Source organism: Ursus arctos, unplaced genomic scaffold (assembly GCF_023065955.2).
Source record: "Ursus arctos isolate Adak ecotype North America unplaced genomic scaffold, UrsArc2.0 scaffold_4, whole genome shotgun sequence".
Classification (NCBI taxonomy): Eukaryota; Metazoa; Chordata; class Mammalia; order Carnivora; family Ursidae; genus Ursus; species Ursus arctos.
The window spans coordinates 70,082,816-70,094,971 of NW_026623056.1; the positions used below are offsets into that span (position 1 = coordinate 70,082,816).

General features: G+C 41.1%; 1 protein-coding gene and 1 long non-coding RNA gene across 3 annotated transcripts in view; one reads left to right on the forward strand and one right to left on the reverse strand.

Annotated features, from left to right (window-relative positions):
• LOC113244130 (uncharacterized) overlaps positions 1 to 9,843 on the reverse strand; it is an 85,444-nt gene extending 75,601 nt beyond the window's left edge. Inside the window, exons 1-2 of the long non-coding RNA XR_003312302.4 lie at positions 9,753 to 9,843; positions 8,953 to 9,046 (exon numbers count right to left, since the gene is read on the reverse strand). This is a non-coding gene — a long non-coding RNA (uncharacterized LOC113244130). The remainder of the gene's footprint in view (positions 1 to 8,952; positions 9,047 to 9,752) is intronic.
• A 17-nt stretch (positions 9,844 to 9,860) lies between these two features.
• CXADR (CXADR Ig-like cell adhesion molecule) overlaps positions 9,861 to 12,156 on the forward strand; it is a 54,561-nt gene continuing 52,265 nt past the window's right edge. The window contains exon 1 of one of the 2 annotated variants that reach the window (XM_026482491.4): positions 9,861 to 10,083. In XM_026482491.4, the coding sequence (XP_026338276.2) occupies positions 10,041 to 10,083 (43 nt within the window). In that variant the 5' untranslated portion in view covers positions 9,861 to 10,040. The remainder of the gene's footprint in view (positions 10,084 to 12,156) is intronic. The other variant, XM_026482581.4, reaches the window with a different exon arrangement.

The window sequence follows — 12,156 nt, forward strand, 5'->3', positions numbered from 1 at the left end:
AGTCCTGTACCCTAAATATATACGACTTGTCCTCAAACATTCTATGCTCCATTGTTCCTGGGAAAAGAACAAGGTTTGGCAAAGAAGTCTTGGCTCCCAATTCCACGTGTAATGGAGAGAAGGTGCTTTACTGGAGTGCAGAGTTCGCCTTGTGAATGCAAGTCCCCAAAGAAACATTCTTAGGAAGGACGTTTCATCCTGCTCTATCAGGAAGACAATGCGCTAAATAGGTGTTTGTCAGCTTCCTTGGGAAATTCACATTTACAGCATGGCTACTATGAGATTCACAACCAATACAAAAAACTAATTCCTGAAAGGAGTGTTATCTAGGTTCCAAAATCTGGCTCTCCAGCCAGGTCGTCTCTCTTTCTGGTATCTCCACTTGGATGTCCCCCAGGTGCCAAAAACCTAACATTCATACTTCACTAAACCTGCTTGTCCTCTATTCCCTATTTAGTTAATAGCACCCTTATCCACTGATTGCCCAAACCTAGAAACCTGAGCTGGCTTTGTTTCCCTTTCCTCACAGCTCACATTCAACTGGGCTCAAATCCTGCTAGTCCTGTCTCTGAAATGTCTCCTATTCCTTCCCCACAACTGGAGTTCAGAACCCACCAGCTTTTACAATAATTTCTTCAATGGTCTCCTTCCTTGTTTCTTCCTCCTCTCTTCACATCTATCCTTGTACTGCCTCTTTCTTTCCAAAACAAAGACAGAATTATGAAAGGCCCTCTTTAAAACAAAACAAAATAACAACAACGACACACACACACTCTTCCTGCTAAATCAAAAAATCTAACTTCAGAGGAAGAGAGATTATTGCCTACTCCGTGTTACACTCAAGAAACTGGTTAGTACATCTCAGGCTTTTGCTGGCAGGAACTCTCCATGAGTCTCACATGTGAGCCCTTCAGTAAGGCTTCTATGCAGCTAAGTCTTCTATGAGTCTTCTTCCTCGGGTGTCCTGGAAAAATCTATAGTGAGCCCCTCCTGACCACTCAAATTAATAGGGGAAGATGACTGGAAGCCAAAGAGAAATAGAGAAGTCCATTTTCCCGGGTTCAAGGGGGGGCACTTTCCCTATAGAAAAATTCCACTGGTTTTCTGTCTAATCTCAGACTTCCAAAGACCAGAGGTAAATTTTGTATCAAATTGTGGTAGCTCCCCTTAATCACATTTTTAATGAGCACCTGCCTTTTCACCATTTTCCTAATTGGTCTCTTGTCATTGTAGTTTAATGGTTTTAGTCTGAATTACGTTGCTGAGGCATTCTATGTATTTTCCTATTCAAATATTAGAATAATAGTTTAGAATGCCAACTATTTTCTTACTGATTATAATTCCAAACTGAAGTTTCAGGATTTGGGTTCAAATTCTGAAAGAACACTTCTCCTAAAATCTAAATTAATTCAGTCACCAAATACATTTTGAGCCCATATTTAGCACCAAGCACTTAACTAGATGTTGGGGCTAAAATAGTAAGAAAAAACAGACACGTTCCATGCGCTCGTGGAGCCTACAGTTGGGTGACTGCGACAGGCATTAATCAATCAAATCATTTACACATTTAAGTATACAATTGTAACTATGGCAAGTGCTCTAAAGGGGAGGTGCCTGGTACTTTGGGAAACTATTATTGTGGATTTTGATTTAATCAGGGGGTCTCTTTAGGAGGAGACATTACTCTGAAATGGGACTGACGACGAGGAGCCACTTGATAGGTCAGATGTCTCTGTCACAGTGACAGTATCTGCAGAGTGGCTGCAGCTCTGGGAGGGGAGCTGGGGGGGTAGGGGTAAGGAGATGAGCTTGGAGAAATAAGTAAGAGCTAAAATCTTCATAGTTGAGGAGTATTATCTTTATCATAAATACAACTGAAGTCCTTGTAGAGCTTACCTTTATGGGGATGGAATGTTAAGGTCTAATCAAAGAAAGGGGGACTTAACCTGAATTCTATCTCTGACTCCTGAAATAACTTGTTAACACTTTAATGCCTCATAACTCTAGTTTTCTTTACCTCAATAATCAGTTTACTGATTATTCATATTCATATTCATGTCCTCTCAAGTTTTGTAGAGATATTTTAAGGAACAATGAGTCATAATTGCTGAGTTCTTTGAACTCTTTGGATGAAAGATGTTATATGGTCTATAAATGTAAAGCATTGCTATTATCTATCAGACAGAAAGCTGTCTCCAACCAAAAAGAAACTGGCAAAATACAAAGTATATGAGTCTCCATCCACTTCTGTCAGAGTTAAATATATAATCTGGGTATAAATTAAATGGGCTTAATGCTGGGTAAGCTCAGCATCTTTGATCTAAAATGCCCAGAGCACTGTGCAAACATTAAGTCATCTGTTCTCAAAATGCCCTATGTGCATGTCATAAACACCAGCCATTATAATTCTTCCTGAGGATTATGATAGAGTTTACAGAGTTTAATTTTCTTTCCAAAGGTCACTAGCAAAGTTAGTGTAAAATCCCAGAAAGAGGATATAAGCTCCTGGTTTATTCTGCCAGTCCTATTTATTTTCACCCAAGCAAGCAAACAAACATAAACATCTCAAAGCCAAAACAGAAACCACAGAACACGGAGATGAGGAAGAGCTTAAATAAAACAAGCAATGTACTTTTACCCTTAGGTAAACATTGTATCTCTTACTTTTAGTACAGGACAGATTTAGCACGTGGTTGATTGTTTTGGCCTAGAAAAAGTAGAGAAAAGGGACAGAAGATGAAGATACCATAAGGGACTTTTGGCAAAAGAGGTAAAACAGAGACAGAGATGAGAGGAAAATGTGTAAGTTCACCCTTTTCCTTCCCTTTCCTATTAAACCTTTAATAATATTGGTACAGAACAACCTCTAAGAAGGGAATTGAGAGTGAGGGAGACACAAGCAATGCTCAGAGCCAGTTTATCCAGAGCCTTTGAAAATGGTTTCATTTCTTTTAAAGTCAGAAGAAATAATGCCATAATTGCAGTCTGGATTAAATTTGTCTTTGTATCAGCAGTTGTAAAAGACAATTTTATTTTTATTTTTAATTTTTTTTTTCTATCTCAAGTTTTTATTTAAATTCTAGTTATCAGGTGTAGAAAAGACAATTTTAACGATCTTTTGTGGTGTGAGGGGCCCACAAAGACAAAAGTACCTAGGGCCCTTGATGGTCAGAATGTGGCCCTGGAAACTTGGATATTTTGAGGAAAACCTGCTAAGGAAATCCTGGACAAGGATTTATTTATTCCACCTGGACACTAGAGAACCTTGCAAATGCAACTAAATATAATGTTTTTCAAGTGATTCAACAAATTGACCAGAGCAAGCTAAATGAAAATACCTGGAGGGCTGTCAACAAAGGAAGATGCAGTTTGATTTCTCTATATAGCCAGCCAATCTACAGAGCACAGGAATGTTGTTTTATTTAAAAGGACTAGACTGGTGATGGGTAGTAAGGAGGGCACGTATTGCATGGTGCACTGGGTGTTATACGCAACTAATGAATCATCGAACTTTACATCAGAAACCAGGGATGTACTGTATGGTGACTAACATAATATAATAAAAAAACATTAAAAAAATACAATAGATTTTAAGAGAGCTATCAAAAAAATAAAATAAAAGGACTAATGAAGATTTGAGAATGATGAGCCTCATCTAGAATTTATAAGTACCAGTCTCCTCTCATGCTGGCTTCTGATCCAAATTTATATTAACGGTGTCATTTGGGAACTTAATCCCAAAAACTATTTTTAAAGTTTTCCTGGATTGGTAGTGCCCCTGGATCCTGGCAGAAGCTGATACAAATCGTTTCTCAAGGAAATACTTAAAACCCTCAAATACTTCACACAGAAAAAGTTCTACAAACATGTACTCGCAATAAAAAATAATCATAAAACAGGGGTGCCTGGGTGGTTCAGTTGGTTGAGTGACTGCCTTCCGCTCAGGTCATGATCCTGGAGTACTGGGATTGGTCTCGCATCGGGCTCCCTGCTCATCCGGGAGTCTGCTTCTCCCACTGACCCCCCCCCCTTCATGCTCTTTCTCTCTCTCTCATTCTCTCTCTCAAATAAATAAATAAAATCTTTTAAAAAATCATAAAACATGAAAAAAGAAACCTAATGTTAAGTAAGAACCTGTATAAACGACAAAACACAAAATATGAGAGGTGCCTGGGTGGCTTAGTCAATTGAATGCCTGATTATTGGTTTCAGATCAGGTCATGAACTCAGGGTCCTGGGATCAAACCCCAGTCGGACTCCGCACTCAGTCAGAAGTCGGCTTGGAATTCTGCCTCTGCCTCTCCCTCTGCCTCTCCCCTGCTTGTGTGAACCCTCTCGCTCCCTCGCTCTCTCTCTCTCTCTGACAAATAAAAAAAAAAACTAAAAAAAATATATATATATATATTTGGGGAAAAATATTTGGAAGTATGAGTACAGAATAAGAAACCAAACGAATATGAATAAAGATTAAATACCTATAAATGAAAAAACATAATTGAAATTAAAGACCATTTGGAGAATTGAATAGTAGATTCAACACAACTGAAGAGCAAAGTTGTTAACTGGAAAATAAAACTGAAAAAATTACTTGGGATTCAGCTTAGAATAACAAATACATGAAAGTGATAAAGGATAAGATGTGAAGGATAGAGTAAGGAATTGTAACATACATCTAATTGGCATCTCGGAGGGCACATCTTAGAGACTGTGAAAAAAACAATATTCTACAAGAATTTGAATATTGAGTTTTTTCCAGATTTGAGAGATGACAGGAATTCTCAGGTTCAGGAAATCCCTGGCAAACAGAAACAAAATGTACCTTAAAGAGATCCTTAGTAAGGGAATTTATAAAGGACATATTTCTGGGAGAAGGAAAATCATCCTAGAAATGGTTTGATATGCAAGAAGAAATGGTGAAAAAGAATGTAGATGAATTAAACATTGGCTATATTAAAAAGAATGACAATGTATAATTTATAAGATGTACAGAACAAAACCACTGGATTACAATATAAATTAGGAGAGGAATTTGATAGGAAGATAAACCAGTCTAAAATCCTTGTATTACCCAGGAGAAGAGTAGACATGTTAATTCTCTTCAGATTTTAACATTTCAATATGCACCAGGAACTTTCACCTCGATTGAGGACAGATTTTTGCATAAAGATGGAGAATTAAACACACAAATTTGTGTGGAGCCTAGATAAATAAATAAATAAAATCTTAAAAAAAAAGAAAAAAAGAAAGAAAGAAGGCAAGCTGAATTCTAACCCAGCAGTGGTCTGAAGTGAACCTTCAGAGAGTTTCAGGATTTGATAGCGTCAGGCACATTTGAGAATGGGATGAGATGAACCGAAACAGGGTGATTCGATCAAAGTTAGTTTAAGAAAAGTTAAAAACTGAGATTCCCACCTTCACCCCTTGCGCTAGCTTGGCCTAAGACTGGGTGGGTAAAAGTAGGTCTTTGGACAAGGGGTATCAAACAGATACACACACTGTATTGTATATACAGAGTATACGAGAGTTAATGCTCTCCATGCTATTCCAGCCAACCTTCCAGAAAGCTGGCCCAGGAGTGCCTGGCTGGCTCAGTCAGTAGAATGTGTGACTCTGGATCTCAGAGTTACGACTTCAAGCCTCACATTGGGCCTGGATCCTGATTTAAAAAAAAAAAAAAAAAAAAAAGCTGGCCCACCATGTGTTTACACTCAAGTGCCAGATAGATAACAGGGTTTTGTTTGTTTGTTTGTTTCTAAAAGTAGGAGCGCCTGGGTAGCTTATGCATCTGACTTTGGCTCAGGTCATGATCTCAGGGTCCTAGGATCAAGCCCCGAAAAAGGCTCCCTGCTCAGCGGGGAGTCTGCTTCTCCCTCTCCGTCTGCCCCCCAACCACTTGTGCACACGCAGGTTCTCTCTCTCAAATAAAATCTTTAAAAAGAAAAGTAATTTTACTGGTGATCTCCCCAGATTGACCCAGTCACCAACAAGCCCAGAACTTTTAATATGCTTCTTTTTTTCTGCCCTATTTTAAACTTTGAGCAGAAAGCAATGAATTAGAAATTGGAGGAAAGCAACTAGTATGAATTGACAGAGATCAAAACAAAGAAAGCAATCGGAACAAATAGAGACTATTCTTGGATAAGAAAGTTAAAAGGCCATCAATAAAATCTTCAATTTTGTTCTGTATAAACTTCTCATTTTTTTTAAAGATCTTTTTTTAAGCAATTTCTACACCCAATGTGGGGATTGAACCCACAACGCTGAGATCAAGAGTCCTAAACTCCACCGACTGAGCCAGCCAGGCACCCCTAAACTTACCACTTCCGTGTATTCATTCGAATCACATTATTAGTGATGAAGAATAACTGGAAGAAAGGCAGACAGGGCCAAAGCCCCTCCCCCCCAAAGGAAACCACCCTTAAAAGGATTTTATAACCACCCTGGAAGGAGCCCTCCACCCTTTTTTCTGTGATAGATAGATGACAAAAACCTGATCGGATGACAGGCGCAGGAAGGGTTAATCAGATTAAAACAGCCCTCCAACAAACCCATAAAAACCCCTAGACTTAGAAACCTGATGGCAACCCTCTCAGGTCCCCTCCCTTCTCCCGAGCAAGCTATCACTTTGCTATGGCTCAATAAACCTTGCTTTGCTGCCCACCACTCTTGTCTGGTCTACATCTTCATTCTTCAAAGCAGCGTGACCAAGAACCGCGGGCACCGATGGAGAAAAAATCCTGTAACATTAGGAATCTAAAAAAATTCTAGGTCACTGGCTAAGGGTTGATTTCTAAATATTATATACATGGCATAAAGCTAAAAATGTATGTATTTATAAATTCATTTGCACAGGGGTAGACAGATGACTTGGATGGTATTAACCCATGAAACCCATGCTCTAGGTATTTTAAGTAGAACACACTGTGAGAAACCTTCATTTCCTCCCCCCCCCCCTTTTTTTTACTTTTAAATAGGCTCCATGCCCAACATGGGGCTTCAACTCATGACCCGGAGATCAAGAGTCACATGCTCTACCGACTGAGCCAGCCAGGCACCCCAGAAACCTTCATTTCTTAAGAACAGCATTATCATTTTCCAGAGGTACAAAAATGAGCAGTGTCACCTATGAAAGAAAGTTTTTTGCTTTACATGGCCTTTATATTCCTGGCTGTGAAGAGGTAAAAATCCTTTAATTCTTAAGAATAAGTCAATCTCTGAATGTGATCATAAGATTTTAATCATCTCTTGGTGCGTTGACAAATCCATTACTACTAAGAAATCTTTGTAAGAACAAATGCTATATTAACCATAGTTGTTTGCGTCTCCACAATTACCACCTTCTTGACAGACCAAGAATCACCTTTCTGCTGGTTCAGAAGCTATACAATGTGGAGTGCTTGGTGCTTTACTAAGATAGGACAATTCATTTAATGGCTGTGCACTACTGTTAGCTTGGTTTGAAAATATCAACCAATATGCATGATCCAGCATTAATGAGATTATCTCATTACAGCATTCAGGAGACATAATTTCCAAGCTAACTATAGACAAAAAGGTTTATTAAGGTGTCATTAAGAAGTTTCAGATATTTCCATAATTTAAGCTGCTGTTTATATGAAATAATGTAGTTACAAACCAAAGTCTAAAGATGACTCCATTTAATTTTTTTCCCTTTTTTTCCCCAGCTTTAATTGTATAAAGAATTAGTTTCCCGAATAAGATAAATTGCTCCTTTCAAAGTTACTTAAATCTTGGAGATGATACACTTGGAAAAATTTGTGTTCAGTAATCTAATGGAGTATAAAACATTGATTTTGTAAAATTTACATTTTTAAAAGTATATTCTAAAAAGATATATCGAGATGTAATGGTTTGTTATTGTATGCATATTAAATACTTTTTATTAATATGTCGATATATCAATATATGAATCGAATATATTCAGTTCAACAAATACTAGAGAATTTACTATAAGCTGGTTTCCAAGAGTGACAAAGATGAATAATGTGCCTTTTTGGCCTTCCAGAAATATTCAGAGTAAGATAAGTGATTGATAGGTATGAAAATGCCTACCACAGAAGGAAGCAAAAGGTAGGGATTGCAAAAAAAAAAAAAAAGTACCAGAAGCAAAGGGATTAAGATAAAAATCCTTTCGGATAATTTCAAAAGATTTCCTCTAGTAAGTGGTTGAGATAACCCATGAGGAGTGAGTTTAATTTCTACTAAAGGAGACATTTAAAATAAATCTGTGCTGCTTTTAAGTGATAAAGTAGAAAAATTTTATGTAAGTCTGAAATAGATGTGAATAACTTTAATACTTACTCTTGTCTAATTTCATGAAGTATAATGTGTTGAGTAAAATTTTAAGTTCCAAATATTTTATACCTTCAATTATATCCAGGAGAATTTTTGTTTCCTTAATAGGAAATCCCTAGCAGTTAGTCTGGACTCTCCTTAGATCAGTCACGACTCCACTGGAGACAAGTTAAATCAGGATCGCTGGACTGGGGGTTCGGATATTGGTATTTTGCAAAAGTCCTCTAGATAATTTTATTTTAATTTTTTTTAAAGATTTTATTTTTAAGTAATCTCTACACCCAAGGTGGGGCTGGAACTCAAACCTGCAGATCATAGGTCCCACCCTCCACTGACTGGGCCAGCAAGCCACCCCTCTAGGTAATTTTAATGTCCAGTCAGGATAGCAGACCACCAGGCTAAATTTCAGTTGAGCAACTTTGATCTTACTAATAACTGATTTGCTTTCCTTTGCTGGTTCAATAAATAATAAGAATTTTTCCAATAACTTTTTTTTTATTAGCTACCGCACCACTGAGTATTTATGTGCCAGGCACAGTGCTCAACATTTCTTTTGAGCATTATCTAATCATAGCTAGGTGTATTTCCAAATTACTTGCCCAGTTAACTGTCCCATTCCGGGACCCAAGAACTTACCCACTGCACCACACTGCTTCTCTCCTCTAATGCACTCCTGATATGGAATTGTCGAGAACACCAAAGTCTATCAGCAGTTATAAATAAACGTTATCTGCAAAGAGCAACCAAGAACACAAATGACACAAGAATGAGTATGGAGGATACCAGGAAGTGACACTGTAGGTTGACCAGGCGATTCAAAAATCTCTAGTTTCCCGATCCTCCCAACACCTCCTCCAGCCTTTTAAACAACCACCCCTACTTAACCCCAGTTTTAAAGCTCACTGGTCCTTGATGGTCAATTTTAGGGCGAGAATAACCTTTGAATTACAAAGGGTCAAAAAACCAGCCTAGGTATTTCCCAAATCCGAAGCTGCAGTTTAGGGGGTCAGTCATTACTGGAGATGGGGAAAAGCCTTCTCGAGCCTTCCACAGCAGCCCAACGACTCAATGAAATCGGAGAAAATGCCAAAGGGGTGCGGGGGAGGTGCTGTTCAGTTCGCTTTCTCCAGAGCCTTAGGTGGGAGACCTCGCAGCAAACGGCCAGAGGTGGGAAGCGTGTCTGGAATCCCCCCTTCCATTCCCTACTACCCTGAGGGGAGGGCGAAGTAAGTGCCCGCGGGGCCAACCACATTTGCCGCCCTTCAGGATCCCGGGCGAGTTTGTCCCGTGCCGCACCCTGAAGGAAGGGCGCGACCGCCGTTTCAGTTGTCTGGGGAGAGGGGCTGGCAGGACCCTAGAGCACAAACCCCGATTTAATTGAAGACACTGAAGCAGGGACCCCGGCTCTTGCTTGGGGCGAAAGGCTGCCTGCTCACCCCAACGCTGAAAGCAGCTGGCGCGGGAGTTTCCTACTCCCCAGGATCCCTAGGGCAGCCCGCGCTGGTTGCCATGGTAACCCCACGCTCCTGGCGGAGCCGGCGCGCGCCGCGGGGCTCAGTCACTACCGGAAGTGACGTGTTTCACCTGCCAAGCGAGGGTGGGGTGGGACGGGGGTGCGAGGTGCCGCCGCCGCCAGCCAGTCGGGAGCGCGCAGGCACCGGGTGACTGAGACCCCGGGTGAGAGCCGCCTACCTTCAGTCACCGCCCACGGCCGGGCCGCCACCATGGCGCTTCTGCTGCGCTTCGTCCTCTTGTGCGGAGTCGCGGGTGAGTGGGGGGCAATTTGGTTCCTAGGATTCCAATTGCCGGCACCGCCCTGGGGCGCTAGCTGCCTGCGGCCACCCGGGAACAATGAGGCGTGGGGGAGGGGACGGGTGCGATTTGGGGGCGCTGCGGCAGTGGTGGCCGTGCGGGCGGTGTTGCACTGGGGTGGTTTTGCGGGGCCAGGCGTGCAAACGGGGAAGGTGGAACGGCTCGGAAGGGAGCCATGCGGGGGCGTGAGGTGTCGGGGGGGAGGGGGGTGGGCGGTAGTCGGGACCGAGCCGCAAGATGAGGGGCGGCAGTGGAGGGGCTCCCCGGGCGCGGGTGGGTGGGCGCGGCATGCCGGGTGCGCCTGGCGTTTTTCCCAGACCATTCTTTGCTGCGGGTGCGAGCTTTGCTTTATTTGCTCTTGCCCTTTCCCTTGTTAGCCGTCGTGTCGTGTCCGTCCAGGGTTACTAGATTTCAGAAGCCTTGGGCTGCGAGTTTCCAGGTGTTGAGCAGTCCAGGCGGTGAGGCTGAATTACAAACGCCATGATTAAATAGACACTGAGCTTTTCAGTGCCTCAGATCTTACAGGCTACCTCTAGGAAAGAGGCGCTGAACGAACAGTAGCTTGAGCTTTCTTGATCGCGTACAAGAGGCGAGCCCAAGCACGAGAACGGTAGCTTGAGCATTCTTGATCTCATAGAAGAGGCGAGCCCAAGCACGAGCTGTTAACTAGAAGGTAGCTCGACGAAGTAAGCGGTTGGAAACCCAAACTAGGTTCCTGCAAAAATGTAGTCATGATTTCTGCAGTCCCGGAGCAAAGTGCAAAGAAATTCGTAACCTTGGTTTGCGTTTATGATGAGTTAATTCATTTTGAAGATAAGAGGGGATGACTTGTACAGGGCAATTCCTAAAGGATTCGCCAAGTACATTTTTCGACTGCGCCTTCCTCGGGAGGGAAAAAAAGGCATTTCAAAAATGCGTGGACCATTAGAAGGCATAATCATTTGACGCTTTAAAAAACTGATCTGTTTTCATGGCAGTGTTTTTTTTACTAGCTGGTTTGTCAAGGCAAGCACATGTCACGTTTAGAATTAACCAAATGGTTAATTTAAAAAAAATCCATAGGTGCGGCGACCCTCAGGAGGCACACTTTGTGTAGCCTCTGGAAAGATTTTTTTTTTTTTTAAGTGTTCCAAAGGATCGCGTGGCCCTTTTTGTTGGGATGGCTCTCTGCTTCCTGTTGAGATGTTAATTCCATTGTTGGATGCCACATCTGTGAGCATTACTCATGGGATCAACATTCTATTAACAAGTCTAATCTTCGATGTATAGCACCACCTCCACCTTTTTGATACATATCATTTAGACTTGGGTGAAATTTCTGAAGTAAAGCTTCCGGAAAAGATGAAGGGTCTGCAACCAGTTTACTCGATACATTCGCACCTTTGTTTTGTCCAAGACTAAAATGAAGTTGAAGTGGAAAATGCACGTTCTCTCCGGGAAAAATATTTTAGGCTACATCTAGAGCAGAAAAGTGAAATAACATAAACCATGTAGAGGACTTTTTTTCCCCCTGGGGATGTTCCAGATAATTGTCTGGAGTTCATTTTTTCTGGACACCTCACTTTGTTAGGTACAATCTCAGCTGAGGATATTTTTGGTACGTACAGAGTCATTCTACTCATAAACCTTATACTAGGCTGGTGAACTTCTCATGAAAGGAGTGCTGTCTTTAGCTTGACAAGACAACTATTTTTGGTTACAGTTTTCCAGCTTAGGAACAACTCAGAAAGCTATGTTACTGATGTATGGCTTTGAGTATTTCTTTAGATACTCTTGCCATTTTAGGCATTCATTGCTATGAATTTGATTTGAGTGGTAACAAGATTGGCTTCTACATTTGGCAAAACAAAGTGGAGGAGGCTTACATATTAAAAAATTGCAGTACAATTTTTTCTTTAGATCTGTTTCCATATGGATTACAAAGAGTTTTGTCATATATTCTGGTTGCTAGTGGAAGTCCTTTTGATGCATTTTATTACCTACCAATAGCAAGTCATTCTACCAGTAATAATAGTGGCAGTGGTGGTA